This window comes from Embiotoca jacksoni, unplaced genomic scaffold (genome assembly GCF_022577435.1).
Source record: "Embiotoca jacksoni isolate LCO1_2020_lvr unplaced genomic scaffold, fEmbJac1.0.p SCAF_35, whole genome shotgun sequence".
NCBI lineage: Eukaryota > Metazoa > Chordata > Actinopteri > Embiotocidae > Embiotoca > Embiotoca jacksoni.
The window spans coordinates 354,091-378,282 of NW_027185387.1; the positions used below are offsets into that span (position 1 = coordinate 354,091).

Here is a 24,192-nt window from a genome sequence, read left to right on the forward strand (position 1 = left end):
TGTATCAAATCCCGTCCTTACCGTCCAGAGTCCCGAGACGCGCTTCAACGGTTCCATCAGACGTTAAAATCCATGCTGCGAAAAATCTACACAGAACATAGAAAATCCATAAAAACATCATTTAATCCTGGTGAAAAAGTTTTGTGTGTCTCTGTGGTTGTTTTGTGTGTCTTTGTAGTTTTGTGTCTTTGTGGTTGTTTGTGTGTCTTTGTAGTGGTTTTGTGTGTCTTTGTGATTGTTTTGTGTCTTTGCGGTTGTTTTGTGTCTTTGTGGTTGTTTTGTGTGTCTTTGTGATTGTTTTGTGTCTTTGCGGTTGTTTTGTGTCTCTGTGGTTGTTCTTTGTGTCTTTGTGGTTGTTTTGTGTGTCTTTGTGGTTGTTTTGTGTCTTTGTGGTTGTTTTGTGTGTCTTTGTGGTTGTTTTGTGTGTCTTTGTGGTTATTTTATGTCTCTGTGGTTGTTTTGTGTGTCTTTGTGGTTGTTTTGTGTCTTTGTGGTTGTTTTGTGTGTCTTTGTGGTTATTTTATGTCTCTGTGGTTGTTTTGTGTGTCTTTGTGGTTGTTTTGTGTCTTTGTGGTTGTTTTGTGTCTTTGTGGTTGTTTTGTGTGTCTTTGTGGTTGTTTTGTGTGTCTTTGTGGTTATTTTATGTCTCTGTGGTTGTTTTGTGTGTCTTTGTGGTTGTTTTGTGTCTTTGTGGTTGTTCTGTGTCTTTGTGGTTGTTCTTTGTGTCTTTGTGGTTGTTTTGTGTCTTTGTGGTTGTTTTGTGTGTCTTTGTGATTGTTTTGTGTCTTTGCGGTTGTTTTGTGTCTCTGTGGTTGTTCTTTGTGTCTTTGTGGTTGTTTTGTGTGTCTTTGTGGTTGTTTTGTGTGTCTTTGTGGTTGTTTTGTGTGTCTTTGTGGTTATTTTATGTCTCTGTGGTTGTTTTGTGTGTCTTTGTGGTTGTTTTGTGTGTCTTTGTGGTTGTTTTGTGTCTTTGTGGTTGTTCTGTGTCTTTGTGCTTATTTTGTGGTTGTTCTGTGTCTTTGTGGTTGTTTTGTGTCTTTGTGGTTGTTCTGTGTGTCTTTGTGGTTGTTTTGTGTCTTTGTGGTTGTTCTTTGTGTCTTTGTGGTTGTTTTGTGTCTTTGTGGTTGTTTTGTGTGTCTTTGTGGTTATTTTGTGTCTTTGTGGTTGTTTTGTGTCTTTGTGGTTGTTTTGTGTGTCTTTGTGGTTATTTTGTGTCTTTGTGGTTGTTTTGTGTGTCTTTGTGGTTGTTTTGTGTCTTTGTGGTTGTTTTGTGTGTCTTTGTGGTTGTTTTGTGTGTCTTTGTGGTTGTTTTGTGTGTCTTTGTGGTTATTTTATGTCTCTGGTTGTTTTGTGTGTCTTTGTGGTTGTTTTGTGTCTCTGTGGTTGTTTTGTGTGTCTTTGTGGTTGTTTTGTGTCTCTGTGGTTGTTTTGTGTGTCTTTGTGGTTGTTTTGTGTCTTTGTGGTTGTTCTGTGTCTTTGTGCTTGTTTTGTGGTTGTTCTGTGTCTTTGTGGTTGTTCTTTGTGTCTTTGTGGTTGTTTTGTGTCTTTGTGGTTGTTTTGTGTGTCTTTGTGGTTATTTTGTGTCTCTGTGGTTGTTTTGTGTGTCTTTGTGGTTGTTTTGTGTGTCTTTGTGGTTATTTTATGTCTCTGTGGTTGTTTTGTGTGTCTTTGTGGTTGTTTTGTGTCTCTGTGGTTGTTTTGTGTGTCTTTGTGGTTGTTTTGTGTCTCTGTGGTTGTTCTGTGTCTTTGTGGTTGTTCTTTGTGTCTTTGTGGTTGTTTTGTGTGTCTTTGTGGTTGTTTTGTGTGTCTTTGTGGTTGTTTTGTGTCTTTGTGTATCCATCCACCACTGAAAATAGTCCTCAACAACCAGCTTGTTTGTAAAACATTTGAACATTAAAAAACGACCACCTGATTGTTTCCTTTAAAACAATTTTCACATTTAAAAGCTGTTTTTCATTTTTAATGCGAATTAATGACCAAAGAAGTCACAAAATATCAAGCGACATCTTTTTTTTTGTTTTTAACTTTGCATCATCTCTTTCAAATACTAAAACAAAATCACAGACAAAAATCTGAACATTTACATTTATTAAATTGTTAAAATACAGATAAAGCGTTTCTAGAAATGTTGCAAATGTAAAAAAGAAACAAAGCGGTTCCTCGTCTGACGAACTCGGAGGGGATTTTTTTTTAAAACAGCTTTTTAAATGTTCCGATGAAGCATTTTTCCTTCGACACGTTGAACACCGTGAAGAAACGTGGAAACATCAGGACGCAGAGTTTTTGTTTAGTTTTTGTTGAACGCGAACGCCGACAGCTTGGAGGAGGGATCCAGAGCTTTCTTTTTCTTGGCGCTGTTTTCATCAGCTTCGGCCGTTTCCTTCTCGTCCTCCTCTCCTCCTCCTCCTCCTCCTCCTCCTCCTCCTCCTGCTCCTCCTGCTCTTTTCCTCTTCTTCAGATCGGCTGCGTCTCCAGTTTGGCCTTTTGCTTTTTCTGTCCACGACTAGAAAAAAAAAAAAAAAAAAAAAAAAGCCATGAAACGAATGTTTATTACCGAAACAAAAACCGAATATTGCGTCGTTGTCGTTGTTGTTGTTGTTCCGTTTCGTATCCGGGGCCGCGAACACCTACGTGACGATGACTAAACGCCCGGGCGTGTCGGAAATTGCATCCTGTCGTGTATAATCACTATTGACAGGCTGCATCTCTTCGGCCCGCCGGCTCTTTGCCTCCGCGCGCTTTTATATTTATTTATTTCTCTTTTTTTTCTATCGGAGACAAAAGGAAGCGCTTTTCACCGGACGTAATGGAGCCGCGATGAATCATCGGGGGGAGGATGAGGAGGGACACACACACACACACACACACACACACACACACACACACACACACACACACAACACACACTCTTCACCTCCAGCGTCCGGTGAAGCGCTGCTATTAACCCCCCGTGCATCACTGTATTCGGATGGAATAATGTAAATAGGAGAAACTCACACGGTCGAGACATTAACGAGTTTTTTTTTTGTTTTGTTTTTTTTAAACCTCCAAACGGCTGAAATAAACCAAAATAATGATTAAAATAATGTGTGAATAATCTTAGGGTTTGACGAATAAAAGCTGAACGCAGAATCGCCTCAACGTGCAGTACCACTGAGTACCACCAGGGGCTAGCTAAAAAAAAAAAAAAATCCTCTGGCTCCACGCAGCTGCAATTACCTCTCATCGCCACAGGTGTCACCAAAGAGCACCGAACGGAGATTTTTCATTAATTTTAACTTTTAAAAAAAAGTGTTTTTTTTTCCTTTTAGGTTCATTTTTTTCTCTGAACTATGATTTTTTTTTTTTTATACCGCATTGCTTTCAGTTTGCTGAAGTATGAATTTAAAAGCAATGACAAAATATTTTCTCCAATATAATAATCACGGTGGATTTTGTCCTTTAAAAAAAAAAAAAAGAAAAAACCCGACTGAAATCTCCATCGTAATTGTTCTCCTGCCGATTGACCGGCTCACCGTCAGTATTATCAGAAGATCAATGCTTTGTGCCCTCGCTGCCAAAAAAAACCCACTCGACTGGGTTCCCTTGGCAACGGGCACCCCCCCCCCCCCCCCCCCGCTCCCGGTTCACATCCACTTCCTCTTTTCCTTTCTCTCGGTCGAGTGCCATCCAGCCTCCTCGCTGAGAGTCTCGATGGATGCAGGGTCACGACCAGGAGCACTCAGGTGGATGAAAGCATGAGGCGTGTCATTACCGACATCTATCCGCCCATCAACTGACCACAGCCGACACCGTGTGTGTGTGTGTGTGTGGACGTTACATCTGAGAGAAAAATTGGGTTTTTAAAAAATCTGGCTTTTTCTACATGATACCGTAGGACTCAGCTGGGGGGGGCGGAGCTACAGAGAAACACCTGCTGTTGTCGGGAAATATTAGATTTGTTATTAATATTTCTATATATTATTTTATATTTTATTGCATATGCATATTTGTAATTTGTTTGTTATTGTGTGCACCTTTTTTTCCTAACTGTGTCTCTGTGCTGCTGTGACGACTACATTTTCCCACTGTGGGATTAATAAAGTCTTATCTATCCATCCATCCATCCATCCATCCATCCATCCATCCATCCATCCATCCATCTAACCATCCATCCATCCATCCATCCATTCAAAATAGACAATTTATTGTACAAATATCTGACGTTTTATGAACGATTATTTCCGCAAACTCTCAAATCAAAAAAGCTCAATTAATGAATCATTTTAAATCAGTATAATTAACACATAATAATTCATCTGTGATTTCGTCCCCAGTTGTTTCCAATCATACTTTCATAGCAGCCTCTGATGGTCAAACAGGTGTTAAATCACAATAAAAAGGGACTTTTAAAGTCTTCGAGTCGACATGTTTTATGTTTTTTTTTTTTAATAAGAGTTTAATTGACGGTTATTGTCTCCTCTCTGTGACCCTCCCCCCCCCCCCTCTAAATCTCACTATTACTGTTGTTGTTTACAAACTAAAGGCCAGTTTTCATGTAGCTCAACAACTGTAATGCCGACAAATATAAAACTCTTAATACAAATTTATGTTTGTTATCCAAATTAATAATCACGTGATTTGAAGTATTTCGTCATATCGTCAAACTTTAGTTTACCACAAAGATAAATAGAAAAGACGTATTAACGTTTTCGCCAAAACGCTGAAATGCCCCCCAAAAAAAGCTGCAGTTCCTCAAATGCCCACTAGAGGCTCCAAAGAAATCCAGTTTCAACCACTGGTGGTACTTTTTTTTTTCAGTCGTCATTGAGTAACGTTTTCACAGAGAAACAGATCACACAGGAAACGCAGGCTAATGCGTTTACGCGGCAGCCTGCCTACATCCGGCTGTAACTGCATTATTTCCTCCTGTGTTGAAAAGTCTTTGTCTGGCGCAGCTGATTGGTTCAATTCAATCAGCCCGAAGAAATCCGAAATCCAAACTAAGAAAAATGGGTTTCCTCACACGGCAGCTCTCGCTTTGTTACCGTGTTCCTTTAATTTGGTTAAAAAAACAACAACAACAGGTCGATGTCTGTTGGTGGTTTGTCGGGTCGACGGGTGCAGAAACAAATGAGGCGGATTTCTGGTGCCAAATATCTTTTTCTTTGGTTGTGTTAGTGAACCGATTTAAGAAACGTTTAAAAGCCGCTGGTTGGAAATTTTTAGACCTTTAACGGTGTATAAAAGTGGACGCAACTTTCGGGTATACAAAAAAATAAAATAGATAAAAGAGGCCATAGCGGAAGTGTTGTAAACTGCAATACCACCGAGGGCCACTAGAGGTCGGCTCCAAAAAAGGCTCCATAGACTCCCATTCAACTTCTCATGAAATATAAAGTCAATGTGTATGTGTGTGTGTGTGTGTGTGTGTGTGTGGGGGGGGGGGGGGCGTGTCTGTTTGATTGACAGGCCTGCGGTGCAGTCAGGTTTCCGCTATCGGTGTACGACGTTCCAAAAAAAAGGGGATTAAAAGTAAAGCACTTTTTATGATTGGCGGCTGCTCGCGTTGATTTTTCGCATGAAGATCAGATATAAAAATACTTTTTTTTTCCACACTGCTAGCAGCACAAAAAAAAAAAATCTGGATTTCACAGATAAAAAGTTTAAGGACCTTAAAACGCCTCGTTGTCAATCAAAAGATTTTAAATCTGATTCTGTTTGACTGGAACTTTAAGATGAATAAAGTTTCTTTGTGACATCCGTAACTTTTTCAACATCACTCAGTAGGATCCTGAACATTTTCGGTTTTATTTTTAACTTTAAAAAAAAAAAAAGTATTAAGCCCCTCCCCCGATCCGAACCCGTCTCTCCTACCAGTCGCTCGTCCGCCGACAGCGTCCTGAAGCGTCCCATCGCCTCTTTGATGACGTCCGTCTCCTCGAGGTCCGGCCGGTCGGCGACGATGCTCTTCCTGTTCTCCTCGAGCCACAGCTGGAAGCCCGTCCTCGGCCTGAAAACAACACAAACTAGTTAGAAAACAAAACAAAACTCGACCTCGAAAGCTTCTTTTAAAAATGTTTTTTAAATCTTTCTACCTCTTGTTCTCGGCGTTTTCAGGCGGTGCCGCCGGAGGCGGGACGTCGGCTCGTTTCGGCCGATCGGCGGCCGGCTCGACGCTCTCCGGCGTCTTCTTGCTGGCGGCTTTAGAGACGGTCATCTGCAGCAGCGTGGACTGAGTCTGAGGACGGACGGGAGACATCACGAGCACGAAAAACAAATATCTGCGGTTTTATACTGAAGTCTGGACGAGCATGAAACGACCGACAGACGACCAACGACGGGGGAGAAACTCAACCTTAAAACATAAACTTCATCTAATTTAATGGGCTTATTTTGTACACATTCCCAGAACAGAAATCTTGAACATTGAATTAAAACCAGGTTAATAAATAAAGAGTCAAAGGATTTTTTTTTTTTTTTTTAAATCACCCAATAAATCAGAAAATACTCTCAATCGGCATAAAATAAAATAATTTTAAAAGTAGATTTTCGGGGATAAAATGTCAATTATACAACAAGTAGCTCCAAACCCAGCGATCTGATTGGTCGACTGTACATTTGGAACAAATCATCGTGACATCACACCCTGATCATTACCAGCAAATATCACTCCCACCTTCTCAATAGGAATATAGAATTAGAATTGAATTTCATAATATATTTGTAATATGATGTTTTTACTGATTATATGTTTATTAAATGACCCATTTGGTGAAGTCGGGTCTCTTTTGGTCCTTTTTTTGACGCTCCAACCTCCCACTCATCGCTGAAGTAAATATAAATTCGTAATATAGATGGAAAAAAAAGAAAAAAGAGGAAAGTTTAGCGTAAGTGCTGCTAAAGTGGAGATTTTTGATGATGATGATGATGATGATGATGATGACGACGGTACCTTTGTTTTGGGTCTGGGGGCCAGCGGTTTGAGGACGGGGTTTTTGTTCGGTTTCCCCGCTGACCCGCCGAGAGGAGCCGACTTTCTGCTGGACGTCATGTTGTCCAGGATGTTCGTCGCTCGCGGCTGACCGGACGACGACGACGAAGAAGAATATGGATTTCTCGAACCGGCGGCCTGAAGGACCTCCAAGTAAAAAAAACAAAAAACAAAACCATCAGCGAGTGCAGCTAAGATCTACCGTCTGCGTTTCTAAAGTCAGATTTATTCAAAATATAATAAATATTAACAAATAATACAAATTAATATTAATAGTAATAAATATTTGCGCTCTTACCTTGAAGGGATTCGTACGTCCCGCTTTACCAACTGAAAAGAAAAGAAAAAAAGTGAGACGTCAGAACTCGTATCGAAGTCAAGATATTAGTATAAAAAAATTAAAAAATAACTTAACAAACACGAAGGTGGACAACAAAACAACGACAACAAAAAAAGTCAAGTTATCAAATTCGGACTTTAAATCAAAGCATTTGACTTCTGACTCGAAGCTTCGACTCACCTGTCGTCGGAGACGACTTCACAGGTGAACCTGCGTCCTTCGTGAACGGATTCACACCTGTGGACAGGAAGCAGACATCAGAGGGGGCGGAGCTATAAAGAGTGCTGCGACTTTTTTCAAATTAAAAGCATAGAGAAAAAAAAACAACAACAACACGCACATACTGTTGAATTTAACTTATTGAGCAGAGAAATAATTTTTTTTTTAAAAAGCAAAGAGATGGAACTGACGTGTTTTGGTTTCCGTGGCCTCGTCTGTCTCCATCTCGTGTCCGTCCTCTTCCTCCCCGACCTCTCCTTCTTCTTCCTCCTGGTTGTGTCTGTTGCCATGACGACCTGCCCCGGTCTGGCCGTACCTAAAAATAAATAAATGATAAATAAATAAAGTGAGCGGTGGTCTTTTAAAACTCTTCTGGAAACAGTGGAGAAGTTTTTACTTCTCAAACTTTTGTGAAATATATTATCGGTGTTATTATTATTAATTATTATTAATATAGCAGTTTATTCAAGATTTCACACATTTAGGAATAAAAATATGTTCGAGAAAAAAAAAGCTCCTTTCATAAATGCCTCCATAAAACTACATTTTACTTTTACGAATCTAAAATGAGTAAAACTACAATTTAAATGAATATTTTATTTTTTTAAAAATCCCAACATTTCCTGCATTCTGATTGGTCGGTTTGTAAACAACGAATACCAGTAGCAGTTTTTTTTTTTCTGTATTAATCTAGTCATCAATTATTGATCCTGTCAATTTAGTTTCCTTGATGACAGTTTATAAAAGCTCAATGAAATCTGATTCATGCAGAAAAAGGAGACAGTTCTTTTTTAAGCTCCACCCACAGTGACACACACACACACACACACACACACACACACACACACACACACACACACACACACACACACACACAGATCAGAGGACATAAACACAGCAGAGACTCTCACAACTGAGGTAGAAACAAAAGGCTGCTCAGAAATGAGGTAAATAGCATAAATATGCGGCTGAAACCGCAAAAATGGGGGCGGAGCTATAAAGAGTGCCGCAACCTTTCAAATTAAAAGCTTACAGAAGAAAAAAAACACACAGACGCTGTTGAATTTAAGCTGTAGTGGTACAAAATGTGCGTATTGAGTATCAGTTTGCTATTGTTCACGTAAAAGAAGCTGAACAGTGAAAGAAACGGACGTAGTCTGGTTCTTACCCGGCGGTCCGCCTGACGTCGGAGTACACCGCCTCCTCTTCCTGCTCCTCCTCCTCCTCTTCCTGGTTGGCCTTCTCCAGGGCGATCTCGCTGAGTCGCTGGGCGAGGGCCATGCGTCTGGACCGGGACGCGTACCGGATGGCCAGAGTCGCCACGTTCTGAGTCATCAGCTCCGCCAGCTCCACGCAGCGAAACTCTCGCTCCAGCTTACAGGACAGCTGTGAGAAAAAAAAAACAACAACAACAACAAAACACGTCAGAGAATCACTTCCGGGTCGGAGGTCGCGCCGAGTTGTTCGGTACTTACCGCAAACATCTTCATGAGCAGCTCCTGTTGCTCCTTCTGGGCCCGGTTCTGTCCGTCCTCGTCGATCTCGTAGCCGCTGGAGGACAGGAAGCTGTAGTGGTTGTGGAAGAGGACCGAACGCCAGAACTGCTCCTGGAGGGCGACGGAGGAGGAAGAGGAGGAGGAGGAGGAAGATGAACACTTCAAACTGAATTTGTGAGACGCACACAGAGATCAGAGGACAGAAGCGCAGCAGAGACTCTCCCAACTTGAGCTGGAAACAAAACGGCTGCTCAGAAATGAGGCAAATAACATAAATACAATATTTCACAGCTGGAACCGCAACAGAGGAGGTGGCGCTATAAAGAGCGGCGCGACTTTTCAAATTAAAAGCATAGAGAAGAGGAAAAACTAAAAAAAACAAAACGTGTTGAGTCGAAGAAGCTGATTCAGCTGGTTTAGGGTGGAGCTCAGCTATGTGAATAAATGTTACTAAAACATAAGTAGCTCCCGGACACTTTTATTTTGTCAAAGTAGCTCTCACAAGAAAAAAAATAAAGACTGCAGATTTAAAATCATCGAACAACACAGTTCAATACGAGCAAATTGAAAGTTTCTAGTATTAAAAATTGCACGAAACAAACAAACTTAATAGGCTTCTAATATAATTTTGAATTGTCTCTTTTAAATAAATGAATAAAATCATCCGTTTCATTTGGCTGGTGAGTTTGGAGAAGGGACGGATCACTGTTCTGGTTTTCCCGCAGGAGACGATGCGTTCAGGTGCAAACCGCTTCTACTGAATTAAGAACGGTTTTTAATTTCCAAAGCATGAAGAAAGAAAAAAAAAAAAAAAATCTGTATTTATGTATATTTAATAAATTAGATTTCCGAACAGTTGAGTTGAAACGTTTACCTCCATCTGCCCCTTCTCCGTGCCGGTCTGACACAGCGGCAGCTTGAAGGGCAGGATGGCCACGGCCGGTCTGGGCAGGGTGGGAGGATACCGGGAGCCTTTACACGGGATACACCTGAAAACAGCCAAGAAAATAACGACGAGTCAGCAGAACGACGGGATCCAACGGTTTCCTGTTTTTCGCGGCTCGTGTCCCACCTGAGCTGCTGCGGGTTCTCGTGAACGCCGACCACCCAGTAGTGATCCGACTTGCTCTTGCAGGTCTCCCTGAGGTTGCACACGGGGGTCCACGCGTTGCCCAGCGAGCGGTTCAGCATGCGCACCGCCCCGTCCGAGTCCACGTAGCACGGGGTGCCTGGGGAAGGAGAAAAAAAAACAAAAAAACACAAAGTTTACGAATGCTGCACGTTTATGTTTTCTGTGAGATTTATAAAATTCACTTTTCGTCCGACGGACTGACCCTCGGCGGTGAACCCGAGCCAGGACAGGTGGGCCCGGCGGGAGAGGGGGAGGGGCTCGCCGCCGATGAGCCGTCTCTTCCTGCGGCCGAGCTGCAGCAGCTGGACGCCCAGCGCCTGCTCGCCGTCGAAACCTGTGGCTGAAGACGGAGACGGAAAACGTGAGACGCCGTCGGAGACGGAGGACGGACCGCCGGGGGACGTTTCCAAAATGTCCGGGACGTTTTCGTGCCACCGATTTTACGACCTGTTCAATGTTTTGTTTTATGAACGTCTGCTTCAGGATTCCAAGAAACTTCTTTCAGCGTGAAAATGGGTTGAAACGAATAAAACACAGAAACCATCTCAGGTGGGAGTCAAGTCTGTGTGTGTGTGTGTGTGTGTGTGTGTGTGTGTGTGTCTTACCTCGGTGGTATACGATGAGCAGCTGTTCTCCGTGGCCGCTCAAACACACCACAGGTCCCGGCAGGCTGCAGATTTCTCTCTGGACTCCTCCGATGGAAAAGAGGCGGAGCATCAGCGCGCTGGTGGCGACGGCCGCCCAACCGTGACCGAGACACAGAGCTCGCACGTCCTCGCCCGGCGGGAGGTCCACCAGCCACTCCTTGTTGGTGTCCCATGACGAGAAGTGGAGGCACTGCAGCTTGCTGGGAGGAGGAGTAGGAGGAGGAGGATGAGGACGAGGAGGAGGAGGAGAAGGAGGAGGGAGCAGGTTGAAAACAACAACGAGGCGAGGAGGAGCAGGAGGAGGAAGAGGAGCAGGAAGATGAGGATGAGGTTTACCTGGCGAGCTCGTCCGTGCTGGGGCAGCCCAGCAGCACGGCCTCCTGGGAAATGTCGGCCACGGCGTGTCCCAGCGAGTTGGTGAGGTGCATGGCGTGATGCACGGCCGAGTCGTGGAACTCCACGTCGACGGCGTTGTCCTGCTCGTCGTTGTAGCCGCGAACGATCCCGACCGAGTTCCACATCTGAGGACGAGGCGGCGGGTTACGAACGGGACATCCATTTTTTTTTTAAATTTTATTTTATAAACGGTGACATCATCAACGTGACCTCACCATGAAGCGGTGGGTGAGGTGTGCGGGGGTGGAGCCGGGCTGGAAGGCCTTCTGCGGCGGAGTCGGGAGCGGCCCATCGTAGACGGGGCGCAGCGGCGGTGGCGGGGGGGGCGGGAGCCACTGAGCTGCCAGCGTCGTCGTCGTCATCACCACCATCATCATCATTAAACTTCTCCGGACCGAGCTTCAGGGATCCCGTGTCTGAAGGTGGACGGACGTAATTCAAGATTTTTATAGGTGTTCAAAAAAAATCCGCTTACTCATCATTTATCTGAGTCAGACTGAAACGTGTTTATTATTCACAGCAGAGAAAATCAACTTCTGCGTGAATAATTAAACAACTCCAGATGGAAATTAGATACCAGTTGCATCCGATTTAATACATTTCTCCTATTGGTGTTTATTTTATTTTTTCTTTAAATGGCCCCTTAAACAGTAAAAATAATAAATCAAAGCACGTCAACTCAGGAACCAAAAGAATAAAAACAATCAACTCTTTAACGAGATAAAAGTAGAAAATATTCTCCAGTTTCGGCTTCTGAATTGTGTTCATCAACACGCGTGATGTGATTCAGGATATTTTAACAGTTTTGAAAACACTGAAAACATCAAACGTTCACCGGGAATCGAACGATTATAAAGAACAATAAAATAAAAACCCGGCGTCCTTCACCCACCTCGCGAGTTCTCGTCGTCCAGGATCGCCGCTCTGTTCCTCACCCGCCCCGTCGCCGGCATCAGGAAGTCGTCGTCGTCGTCGTCGTCGTTGTCCCCGGCGACCGCTTTCTTTGCGGGCGACTTGGTGTCGCTGAGGCCTTCGTCCAGGAACCGGTCGTCGTCATCGTCGTCGTCGAAAAGGGCGTCGTAGTCTTTGGCGGATTTTTTTGCCACCGCCTGCAGGAGGTCCAGGGAGACGCGTTTAACGTGAAACTGAACGTTTGATTAAATATTTTATAAAAAAAACAAACAGATTTTTAACTGTTTCGCCATGAAAATATCTACAAAGAACCACAAAGAAAATCCATCTTTTTGGATAAATAAATAATGTAATTTTGTTTACAAGGTGCGATTCAAAAACTTCAGTGACTGTTTTTTTTCCCTACTGATTGATCTGCAATCCAGGTTGAAGTTCACCTGCGTTACCATGGCGATATATCCTAGTTGAAAGTAATGCAGGTATGTCATAGCACCTGCTACTTTTATTCACTCTTCCTCCCCTCCTTCCTCTTCCTCCCATTCTCCCCACCTCTGATAAATAAAAAGTCCTCTGCAGCCAATCCACCAATAGGAACTCCCGCCTCCTCCGTATGTCCCGCCCACGACATCCAACTCAACTCAGGTTGTTGATTTAAAAGTCAAGGTTTTAATTCTGTCACCAAAACTAACAAAACTGAGCAAATTTATTTCCACTGCAAATAATCATATTCTCAGTTTATATATATCTTTTACTTATAAACCTGATTTTTGATTGCAGTGCAAGAAATTTGCTTCCAAAAAAAGTTTTTTTTTTTGTTGTTTTTTTTTGCTTGCATAATAAAAACCACAAAAGTACTTCATAACAATCTGACAGCAGAGAATACTTTTTGAAATCTCGTCGGTACCTCGGTGGCGCCGGCGTCACTCCTGGAGGAGCCGAGTCCGTCCAGCAGGCCGAGGCAGCCCTCGGTGTCCGTGTAGGCGATCTGGTCGCCCGAAGGATGCCACGCCAAGCCGCACACCGTGAAGCCCTTCTCGTGCTTCTGCCTGCAGCACAAGACGACACCGATTCAACCGCGGTGATCCTGAACGCACCTTTAAAAAACAGGAACATTCTGGGAAACACACTTCAACACCGGGCGAGTTTCAGCCCAAATTTGCTCCTACGAGGAGCCCAAATTAAATGTTTCTCATGTCAAATTACATTTGATTAAAATGTAATATATTTAACATTTTGAAATCTTCGAAAATCGTGGTTTTTGTTTTGTTTTCTTTCTTCATACCTCTCCACACACAGCTTACTGCTCACGTCCCAAACCGTCAGCGAACCTCCGACGCCACCGGCCGCCAGGAAGCGACCGCACGGCGACCAGACCACCACGTTGACGGGCTGCAGAGGAAAGAAAACGGATTTCACACCAGAGAAGCTTTAATTTCTGCTGATGATATTTTAGTCTGAATTATTAAAGTCACAACACAAAAGATTTGAAGTTTGAAACGCCGGCGGTTCGGTTTTGGTTTAACAGGAAGTCAGCGACGTCGGAAAAACCTCGTCTCTTCCGGAATAAAAACCAGACGGAGGCAGTAAAAAACGAATTAAAATCTGCTTTTAATGACACAAAAATAAACATCAAACTCTCTTTAATGGAGTTTAAAGATGCTGATTATCAGTTTCAAGCCGATAAAACATTATTTTTATCTCTCGTCATTATTTCTCCACGAAACAGATGTGACAGTAGAAACTCTGCTGATTGAATTATTAAATTCTATATATGATATTTGACTTTAAATTAATTCCTTTATTTACTGATCACCCCCCATGACCTCATATCTTTTTGTTCTTTCTTGTTGTTTTTGTTGTTTTTTTTACCTTTTTGCGTTCTGTACTAAAAGATGCACTTTTACAATTGTTCTTAAAATATCTCATAGTTCAGAAAACTGAAGTTACCGTGTTATTACGACTGAAACATTCACGTGAGCGTCCGTGTTCGATCTCACCTGCGTCAGCGTGTCGTCCGACAGCGAGCTCACGTGGTCCCAGCTCCCTCGCTCGTACAGGTGCACCTTGGTTTCTACGGGAACGGCTAAAAACTGACAACACACACATTTTCGTACTTTTAGCGCGGCTGGTTTTTCTCGCGCCGATTTATATCGTGACGATTGACACGTCGACGTGACCGACCTCGGCGGCGCCGGGCTGCCAGGCCAGCCGACACAGAGACTCGGCGTCGCTGACGTCGTTGGTCTTCTGCAGCAGCGGCCAGCTGAGCAGTCGAGTCTGGGGGGGAGGAGGGAGGGAGAGAGAGGGGATGGGGGGGGAGTGACGACAAAATTAATGAATTAAATTAATATTATGTTGATCCACCGACCGAAACGTCAGATACGCATCGTTTCGCAGTCTCGTCCTTGAAACAAGAAAATCTTTCCAGTAAAAAAAAAACCCTCAATACTAATTTACAACCTCTGACCTTTGACCCCTTCAGGTTACACACACACACACACACACACACACACAATGTCCACATGCCACAGATTGAGTCACATTTATTTGCACGATCCCCAAAATCGGCAAAGTCCCTCAAAAAGAAACTCATCAACGAAAAGATGAATGAAATTATTTCGATATTTAGCATTTAGATTTTTAACAAGTTTGAAGTTCATTTAAATACGCAGAACTTTTATTTATATTTTTCTGAACTTTTTTTTTTTTTTTTTTCTGTGTGAATTAAAACAATAAATAAAAGAAGCAGCGACGTACCTGCTGCTCGATGTTCCACACCGCGACGGAGCCGTCACAGCTGGACGAGGCCTGAAGGAGAGAAAAACGTCAATAAAGTGTGGACAGATGTTACTGATGTTGTGCTCCAGATGTTGTTTACCGATACTCATTCTGAGAGTGTATTCACAAACAGGTCGGTGACCTACGAAGTACCAGGATGATGTATTAAAAAAAAAAGAAAAAAAAAAAGAAGAAAGAAGTTTGGCCATCTTGGCTACATAAGAGGAAAATGGCGGGGCCAGCGGGGTACAGGATTTTCAAATTAAAGCGTCGGAGGAAGCTGCAGATGTTCCTGAACACAAAAGTGTTTTCAGTTTATCAAAATCAGAGTCTGAAAGATTAAAAAAAAAAAATAAAAATAAAACTGGACCTTTTGAGAAGAAGAAGAAAAAAGACAAATTCAGTCTAAAGTCTTGAAACTGAAGGGTAAACTCATATTTTTATTGGTTTATCATTGTGGGACTTTTTTTTTTTTAATGATAATTATAAATATTCTGATGAAACCCACCAGGAATTCATCTTTGGGGTCGAAGGTCACGCTGAGCACCGGCGCTTCGTGACCGCGGAGCGTCTTCTGCCGGCTGCTGTCCGCCACCTCCACCACCTTCACCATGAAGTCACTGAGGAGGAAAAAACACACGTGTGCAAACTGTCATGTATGTTCACATGTGACCGAGCGGAGGGAGACGAAGACAGGAAACAAATTATATGTAAAAAAAATTTATAAAAAAGAAAAAATCGATTGAACAAGAGAAGCAAACATAATCCTGATTTTGTTCCAACGGCTGCAGATGCCTGAATAATAATAATAATAATAATAATAATAATAATAATAATAATAAAAAACAACAACGATCGATTGTACCACAAATTAGCCGCGTCGATACGGCGACGTGCTCCCGGCTTTTATTGACGCGATTAAACCCGCTCGGAGCAAAAAAATCAATTCTGACAGCAAACAAGATGTTTAAGTGCAATCAGGACGAATCATAAACCGATCGGCAGCGCTGCTTCATGTTTGTGTGGAAACATCCTTCGTACCGGACCTGACGAGATCACCGCCTGCGCCGGTCGCCACGGAGACGGCGGGTTTGAAAAAAGTCAGCTGGACGACTGAATTTATTCTGAAAAGCTCCTTTAAGTACGACAATATATTTAATGAGGATTTGTGTTTTCTAGGTGTAGCTGCTCAATAAATAAGGTGAAAGTGTAAAAAAAAACTATTCAGTAACTGTGCTGTTTGGACTTCTGTAAGTTTGTGATGTCACAAACTCGCTCTTTTCAACTGTTTTTGTATCCAACTATAATTTAATGATTATTTTCATTACGGATTCTTCTGCTAATTATATATATTTTTGTGTTAATTGAACGATTGCTTGTTTTTTGGACGACTGAATTTATTCTAAAAGCTCCTTTAAATACGACGTTATTTTTAATGAGAATCTTTTTTTTTTTTAAAGGTTCACTACTGTAAAAAAAAAAAAAAAAACAATTCTGATTTTCATTTCTAGGTGTAGGTGTTCAATAAATAGTGAAAGTGTTGTCACAAGTATCCCCTGAATGTAAAAATGTACCCAGGATGTGGAAAATGATGTTTGAAAGTGTATTTTATGAGATTTAAACGTTAAAACGTGTTTGTTTTTTTATTAGTTTGGGATTAAAGTTATAAATGGGTCACCGTTTGCCTGCAGGAAACAAAATACGAACGTACTCGTAGAACTGAAGTTACGTCCAGTAACTACTAATTATCTGTTTCATGTGAGTCGCTCGTACATTTTAACACCCTGATTTTAGCGACGAGGTCGTCGTTGAACACGTAAAACCCTTTTTCTCCGGTGTCTCTCGGATCTGTTTTATTTTTTTCTTTCCTTTTTAGTTAATTTCTTTTTGTTTGAATTTTTCTTTTTCTTTCTAGAAGCATGCATTTTTATTTGTTACAGTACAAGTTACAAACTTGTTTTAACGAGTGCTTATCTCAAGTTTGGAGAGGAAATTAATGGCCTTCGTTCTTGATTTCAGTTTAGTTTTGCTTTATTTTCTTCCTTTCTTTTGTTTTGTTTGTTTCTCTTTCAACATAAATCATTAAATTTGATTTCTTTTCGCTGAAAGTTTTGTTTGGTTTGTTTCTTTTTTTTTTTTACTTAATCATTTCAATCAGTTTTACTAATTTTAATCTGGAGTACCTGGATCCCGCGGCGACCCGCGAGCCGCTGGCGTTGAAGGTGACGTGTGTGGCGTTGGTCGTGAACCGGGTCAGGATGCCGTCCGGGTCTCCGTCGGGAAACGTGTGGATCTGCACGGTGTTGCTGGAGCCGGCCGTCACCAGCTTTCCGTTCTGAGGAGGAGAGGAAGACACGTTTTAATAAAAAATAATTCATTAAAGAAATTTTAAAAAAACACCACCGATGGCAGCCGAAGGATTTAAATCTGCAGGAAGACGTCAGCTGAACCGACCTTGAGCGCCAGAGAGTACCGACCTTGAGCGCCAGAGAGTACCGACCTTGAGCGCCAGAGAGTACCGACCTTGAGCGCCAGAGAGTACGCCTTCTCCCCGACGGTGATGAACTTCGGATCGTCGTCGTCCAGACTTTTCCATATCCGAACATCTCCGTCGTTTCCGCAGGTAACTATGAACCTGAGGAAAGTTTTGAGTCAGATTATGGAGCAGATGGAAAAATAACAACAGATTATTTTAGATTTTCATTCAGGAGCTATTTTTTTTTATTTTTTTATTATTTTATTTTAAACTACATCTGTTTTGTCTGCTGGAGTTTTGTCACATAAAAAAAAAATGCATGCAGTTGAATCACTTTTTACATTCACTGCAATTAATGAAAAAAAAAAAAAACAATTATCTTCATTATCAGCTAAATCTGAAGTGTATAAAATGTGCAAAAAAAAATAAAAAAAATGTAACCAGCAGTTTTAAGAAGCTTTTACCAAATAATGATGATCACTTTCAACGTGCAGAACTGTATTTATATTGCAGTATCTACCAATCAACACGTGACTCCAGGTGTTGTTCAAAGGTAAAGTCCAGGACAACAACAACAACAACAACAACTGAAGTCTGACTTACTTCCCGGTGTCATCGAAGCAGACCTCGGTGTGTCCCTCCGAGTGCCCGTAGCGCATCGGCTTCCTCTCACACGGCATAATTCACAAACCTGGACAGGGGGAAAAACAAACAAACAAACAAACAAACAAACAAACAACAACAACCAGAGATTAACACGTAAAAAAAAAGGGCTAACCGTGCTAACGCTAACAGCGCGGCCACTTCGCTCTTTTTAAACTCCGCGGTCGGACTGATAAACGCTGTTCACGGCGTCAGACGTTTGACTCGGACTCACCCGAGAAGTTATCAAAACTAACCGCGACTCGAAAAACAAAGGCGGTGAGACGGCTTACAGTTTCCCGCAGGGCTCGCTCCTCTTCTCCCTGAATCTCCCGCGCTGCGTTGAAAACAAGCAAACGCCGCGTTCACGTCTCCCGCCAGCTACGTCATGACGCAACCGCGCCAAGCCCCGCCCACGTTCGAGCTGTGCGCCTCGGCGCTGTTGAAAATAACAAAATAAAAGCCTTTTTCAGAGGGAGGAAGCAGCGGACTCAGAGCAAACTGGAACTGGAGGCTGCTTTTAGTGTAAAACAAATGGAAGAGTTTTATTACAATAGAAATACATAAATAATGAAGTGTTAAAATAAACTCAAATCGTTTGTTTTTTTTTAATGCACCAAACTAAATCACCGTAAATTAATAACCAAAGAAAATAATGAATTTGCAGTTGTGTGTAGCAAAAAGTTTTTTTTTAAAAAAAAGAGAAATTTGCACAAATGAAACACCACTAATAAACAAATGAATTGGGGGGAAAAAAAGAGATATTATATATATTTGCACTCGGTGCAATTGCACCATTGTTTAGGTGTATATATGTATATATTTGTTTCTTAGCTGTATATACATTTATTTATGTTTTATATGTCTATTCATGTCTGTCTGTTTTTTTTTGCACTCTGAGAGAGTGAAGCTACAACCGGAGTTAAATTCCTGGTTTGTGTAAACATACCCGTACGATAAAAGCTGATTCTGACTCTGAAATATGTCACATTACTGTTAAAATGTCCTGCTGTGATGTGACAAACGCTGCAGTCAAGGTTTTGGTTCACGTGGGACTGCACAGCATTTTGACCTTTTGTCCAGTGTCCCACATATCGAGACGATGTCCCATATTTTTGAACAGCTCTGTAAAAAAAACAACAACGAAGGAAGAGAACCGGGATGAATATTTCACACACACTTCTGTACTCACCTCGGGGCATTATTTTTTATTTATTTTTGTGCACTCTTTGTTGCAGAAAGGGCTTGAATGACACGCCACAAATCAAGTGTAATAAATAAAAAAATAAATAAATCTGAATTCCAGTTATGGTTCCGGGGGGGTAAACAGCCTTTTCTTTTCATGTCCTTATCTCTCAAATACGCCGTTGAACTGCTGGCATTTAGAGGTGTCCTTTTGCGGCGAGCAGGATGAATTGTTTTCAGAGCTGGATACTTCAAAAAGGAATATTTTCCATCCCATTAGCCCGTCTAAGTGTGACACGGCATGGATGAGCATGCACCATTAAAACGGCCCAAAGAAGACCCCCAAAAAAATAAAAATAAAGAAATAAAGAAACTCTCGGAGGAAGTGTAAATGGCATTTATTGGTTTGTAATTCGGTGAATACAATATATACCCAAATACTGTTCTCCGCTCCACCGTGTAAACACTTCTTCAATGACAACAACACTTGTGGAAAGCTATCGAGGCACGGTTGATGTTAAATTACCCGTTTACAGAGCAGCTTTTTAACGTGGAAGAAGCATTTCAGTGGAAAAACAAAAAGCGAAGAAGTGTTCGTTCATTCGTCCTCCTCCAGGAGTGGTGCAGTTGTGCCGCCATCTGGTGGCTGCAGAGAAGAATGCAGTCCATTTAAGGTTGGCTCTGTTCAAAGGTTGAAGTGACATTTATGGTGTCATTTGAACAATTTAAAAAAAATTTTTTTTATTGATTACCAACAGTGTGATTAAACCCATTTTTGTGAAGCAGATAAATATTCCCGGTTAAAGAAAGTCCGTCAGTATCATCATCTTGCCCGAATCCCATTTTCCCAACGCTTTGCGTCCATTCCCGTGTTTGTCGTTGGCCTGTAGGAGCCGGTGTCATGATTGGAAAAGCATTTTGAATTGGATTAGTTCAACTCTGACTGTGGTTGTTTTTTTTAGTTTTTTTTTTAGAAAGGGTTACTAAGAGTTTTAAACATTTGTTTGGTTGGAAAGTGCCTGAAAAATGATTTAATGTTTGCATATTACGACAGGGCGTAGTCCCTCTGACAGCCCTGATTTTGTGCAGGTAAAAGCAAAACCCTTCAATTTTTATGACATTCGCCACTCGGTTCGGTCTCTGTCGGGTGTCGTGAAACGTGCACTGCAGACAGGACAGGAAATAGTTTCAGACTGAAGAGTCAATAGCAACACCTGGTGGTGAGGTTGCAGATTGCCACCATCTGAATGTCCCCTTTTTCCAACCACGGTAAGCTTGAGTTTGTCCTTTCAGACAAACGCGGCGGCGCAACATAAGGTGCTCCATGGAAGACGCGCAGTCCTCGTTTCAAGGTAACGAAAACACAACGGTTCGTTGTTTCGGTGGATTATACACGAATGAAAACATACTTCTGAATATTATTTTTCCATTTCTGCCGTTGGGTGCCCCCTCCGAAATCGTACACAAGCGAACCTTTCATTTCGGGCGTCTCCGCCCGCAGCGGTCGGATCGAGCGGTCGCTTTCTTGTCCCACGAGCTTGTTGCGGTAAATCCAAGCATCACGTCCGCTCGCTCCGACAGAATATGGGTTCAGACCCGAGATCCACAAACGTCTTTCAAAACCTCCCGGTCCGGCATCTTTAAACCTCAAAGGGATTAGCTTCAGCCGAGCCACTTGGAATTTATCAATCATTAATTGCCAAGAGACGGCATCGTCCTTCCCCGCGGCGTCCGTCCCACGCCGGGCCGTCACACGGCGCAGGCCCCGTCACACCTGATGTGGTACTGCCTGAGGTAGTCCCTGAGCTGAGGCGGCAGCGGCAGGCCGTCCACGCCGCGGTAGGTGGTGCAGCTGCAGACCACGGCCCTGCACAGGTGCTGGAGGGAGAAAGGGAAGGTCCTCGGCAGCGGCCGGGAGAGCAGCGGTTCGAAGAAGAGGCAGGTGGCCGGGTCGCTGTAGTGCCTCAGCAGTCCCGTCACGCTGGGGTCCCGGTACATGCACGGGTCGCGCACGTCGAAGCTGAACCGCTTGCCGTTCTGCTCGATGCGCGCGTGCAGGGAGCGGCTGTAGCGGCGGAAGCTGACGGAGAAGAGGAACTCGTCCTGGGCCGAGTCCCGGAGCAGAAAGGTTCCCTCCGGCTGGCCCTCCAGCAGGTCCTCGGCCTCGAAGCGGTTCAACACGCCCCAGTAACACGGGTCGTTGTGGATCTGGAGGAGGTCCGGGACCAGGATGTAGTCAGTGTGGCCGCAGCTTCCGTCGGCTCCTCCGCGAGGACGCGAAGGATCCCAGTCGTCCAGGCTGGTGCTGCCGGGACCGGGGGAGCAGCAGATGTCCTCCCAGGAGAGCGGCGTCTGCGGCGGGGAGCTGGAAGGCGAGACGCTGGGTTTGAGCGGAGCCTCCGGGTCCCTCAGGGCACCTTGCTGGGTGCCGTGGTTCTTTATAAGGTGCCAACACTGGGCCAGTTCGGACTTGGGCGAGAACGGACACTTGTCCTGCATGAGCTCGGAGACGTGGATCTTGCGCTTGGACCAGAAGAGCACCGAGAAGGCTCGCGAGGAGCCCGGCGGCAGGTGGTGGTGGTGGTGGTGGTGGTGGTGATGGTGGTGGTGGTGCGAGCGCAGCGGGAAACACTGACCCACGGCGTCCTGGAACTTCTGCCGCAGAGAGCGCCGGGACAAGGCCTTCCGGCAGGCGACGTCGAGGTCGAGGTCGCCGGACGTCAGCGCGTCGCCGACCGCGCCGCAGCTGCACTTCCTCTCCCTGCGCCGCCTCGGACAGGACGTGGACCGCACGCCCAGCTCCTCCGCCCCGTCCGCCTCCAGCCCTCCGGGACTCGACCCGTTGCGCGAGCTCCGAGAGCGCTTCTTGCCCCGCCAGACGTAGCTGTCGGCGCTCCAGCTGCGGAGGCCGCTTTTGGGACGCGTGTCGGAGCCCCGCGGTTTCTTGTCGGACATGGCCGCTCCCTCTCCTCGCTCTGGGAACACATTCAGAAACAGACGGCTCGGTCACAAGAGGATTATCGGATCAATATGAACATAAGAGTCGGCTCCATCGAACGGGATGTAAAAGAAACAAAAGCCCCAATCACACAAATCTTTTACTTTTCTTTTTACTTTTTTTTTGTTTTGCCACAAAGACTCCTTTGGTGCCTGAAATTATAATTCAATACTTGTATCTTTGCAGAAGATGTTATTTGTGCCAGAATTCACCGTCCTTGAAAGGTCGTTTTCAGAACCTTTTTTAATTGGGACTTCAATGCAACCGTGAACGAGCCCTCTTTTAAAAGAGCTCATCATCTCTTTGCTTCTACCTAAAAAGAAAACCTTTCAAGAAATTTCATGCGCGCGTAAAAGACTGCTATCTAATCCTTGATGTGGAGTCCTGCTGATTTCACCCGGTGGCAATAAATCTAATCGAGACTCCGGAGTTCAGAAAAACAAAAAAAAGAAGCCCGCAGATGAAAATGGATCCGTTTCCCTGAAGACGCTGAAATTGGTTGAACATCCTCTCCGAAAGCGACAGATTTTTATTTTTTTGTTCGTGCCTCACGCAGAGATGGAAAGTTTGTCAAACAGCTTCCGAGATCTTTTCGGGTTTTTTTTTTCTGGTATCAGCAGTTTGTCACCGACGATACAAAAAAAAAACCCCCAAAAACAAAAATCCAACAACAATCAAAAGTTGAACAAAAACGCACGCTGGCTGTTATTAAACTCTTTGAAGATTAATGCAAAGAGGTTTTTTTTTTCCTCACCTTTCAAACCGCGTCAACAGTCCGCATCCATCGTTACGACCGGTTTGTTGGATGCACATCAGCGGACGGTCCGCGACCAGCCTGCAGCCCTTCTGGTCCTCTGACAGACGGCCGGCTGCTCCGCTTCCTATATAATTATGATGCCCGGTCCCCGAGGGGGCAGCAGCTTCCTCTCGGCCGGGTCTGAATGAACGAGGAGGTGGAGGAGGAGGAGGAGGTGTGTAAACGGAGGGCGGTCTCGGGTTAATGGTAGTGAGACATCCTCTCCTTCTTCTGTCCCTCTTTTACACGTTCATTGACCAATTTCATCCACGGTAGAAAAAAAACAAAAAACAAATAAAAACAGGAGATAACGGAGAGTGCTTTTTCATGCACAAAGTGAATTATTTCTGCTCGTTAATTCTATTTTAACTTCCATAGCTTAAGGTTAAAGCAGCGAAGCTTTAAATCTGGATGTCAATCTGCAGATTATTTCTTTTAGGTTCACCAAGCTGGACCTGCTGGAGGACGCACACGTTGGTTAACGATTCAGCAATTTAAAACAAATAAACCAAAACAAACAAAAAAAAGCGTCACTTTATTGATTGACTTAACCCTTTTTTTGTTTGTTTCCCAGGTTAAAACCTCCAGGAAGTGTCTGCTCAAAGGACTCGTCCGTCAAAATGACGTCATGCACACAGCGTGCAGCTCGCACGACATTTTGGAAGATCTATAATTCATGAAATGAACAGACTGCATCTATCAGACAAATAATATTATTACTCCCAACGGTTTGGTGTGTGTGTGTGTGTGTGTGTGTGTGCGTGTGTGTGTGTGCGTGTGCGTGTGTGTATCGTGTGTGCGTGCGTTGCACTTTCAGCTCCAGCAAGATAAAGGATAGCCAGGGCTGACATCTCAGATAATGTAGTGACACTCAACTTCCTCCCAACTGAATATTTAATGCTGATCACATCATCAACACAGGATGATAACATGTTCTGGCAAAGATCCAGATCAATTTCAGTTTGGACAACCCCCCCTTCACCCCTCCCCCGCCCCCCCCATCAAACTCAGAAAAATTAAATTTGTAAATTAACTGAACTTTGCCTGAAAAGATTTGACTGGGAAAGAAACACGACACCAGATAAGTTAACTGATAACAAATTAAAAGCGCACTATCCTATCTTAACCACTTCTTCTTCCTGGATTTGGTTTCCTGCTGTTAAGAGGGAAATCAGAGAGTACATGTTAATGTGGTTTAAGTA

The 24,192-nt window shown here is 43.5% G+C and overlaps 2 protein-coding genes across 2 annotated transcripts; both read right to left on the reverse strand.

Annotated features, from left to right (window-relative positions):
- Nucleotides 1-2,058: 2,058 nt before the first annotated feature.
- Nucleotides 2,059-18,388, reverse strand: wdhd1 (WD repeat and HMG-box DNA binding protein 1). Its single transcript, XM_069165745.1, is given in 27 exon segments — nt 2,059-2,503; nt 5,857-5,992; nt 6,078-6,220; nt 6,935-7,120; nt 7,272-7,303; nt 7,494-7,550; nt 7,724-7,848; nt 8,701-8,918; nt 9,008-9,139; nt 9,903-10,017; nt 10,101-10,257; nt 10,363-10,500; nt 10,766-11,007; nt 11,144-11,328; nt 11,419-11,536; nt 11,538-11,619; nt 12,096-12,312; nt 13,020-13,161; nt 13,398-13,504; nt 14,113-14,205; nt 14,297-14,392; nt 14,873-14,923; nt 15,402-15,513; nt 17,077-17,228; nt 17,417-17,528; nt 17,973-18,060; nt 18,305-18,388. Coding segments are annotated over 26 exon segments (3,441 nt in total). The 5' UTR covers nt 18,050-18,060; nt 18,305-18,388; the 3' UTR covers nt 2,059-2,287.
- A 1,230-nt stretch (nt 18,389-19,618) lies between these two features.
- Nucleotides 19,619-23,341, reverse strand: socs4 (suppressor of cytokine signaling 4). Its single transcript, XM_069165636.1, has 2 exons — nt 22,949-23,341; nt 19,619-22,171 (listed from the first exon to the last, which is right to left on the reverse strand). The coding sequence occupies exon 2, from the start codon at nt 22,149-22,151 to the stop codon at nt 20,946-20,948; it is 1,206 nt and encodes a 401-aa protein (XP_069021737.1). The 5' UTR covers nt 22,152-22,171; nt 22,949-23,341; the 3' UTR covers nt 19,619-20,945.
- Between the last annotated feature and the right edge of the window lie 851 nt (nt 23,342-24,192).

Excerpts from the sequence above, each read along its gene's own strand:
- socs4 (XM_069165636.1), bottom strand. The coding sequence starts at position 22,151 with ATGTCCGACAAGAAACCGCGGGGCTCCGACACGCGTCCCAAAAGCGGC.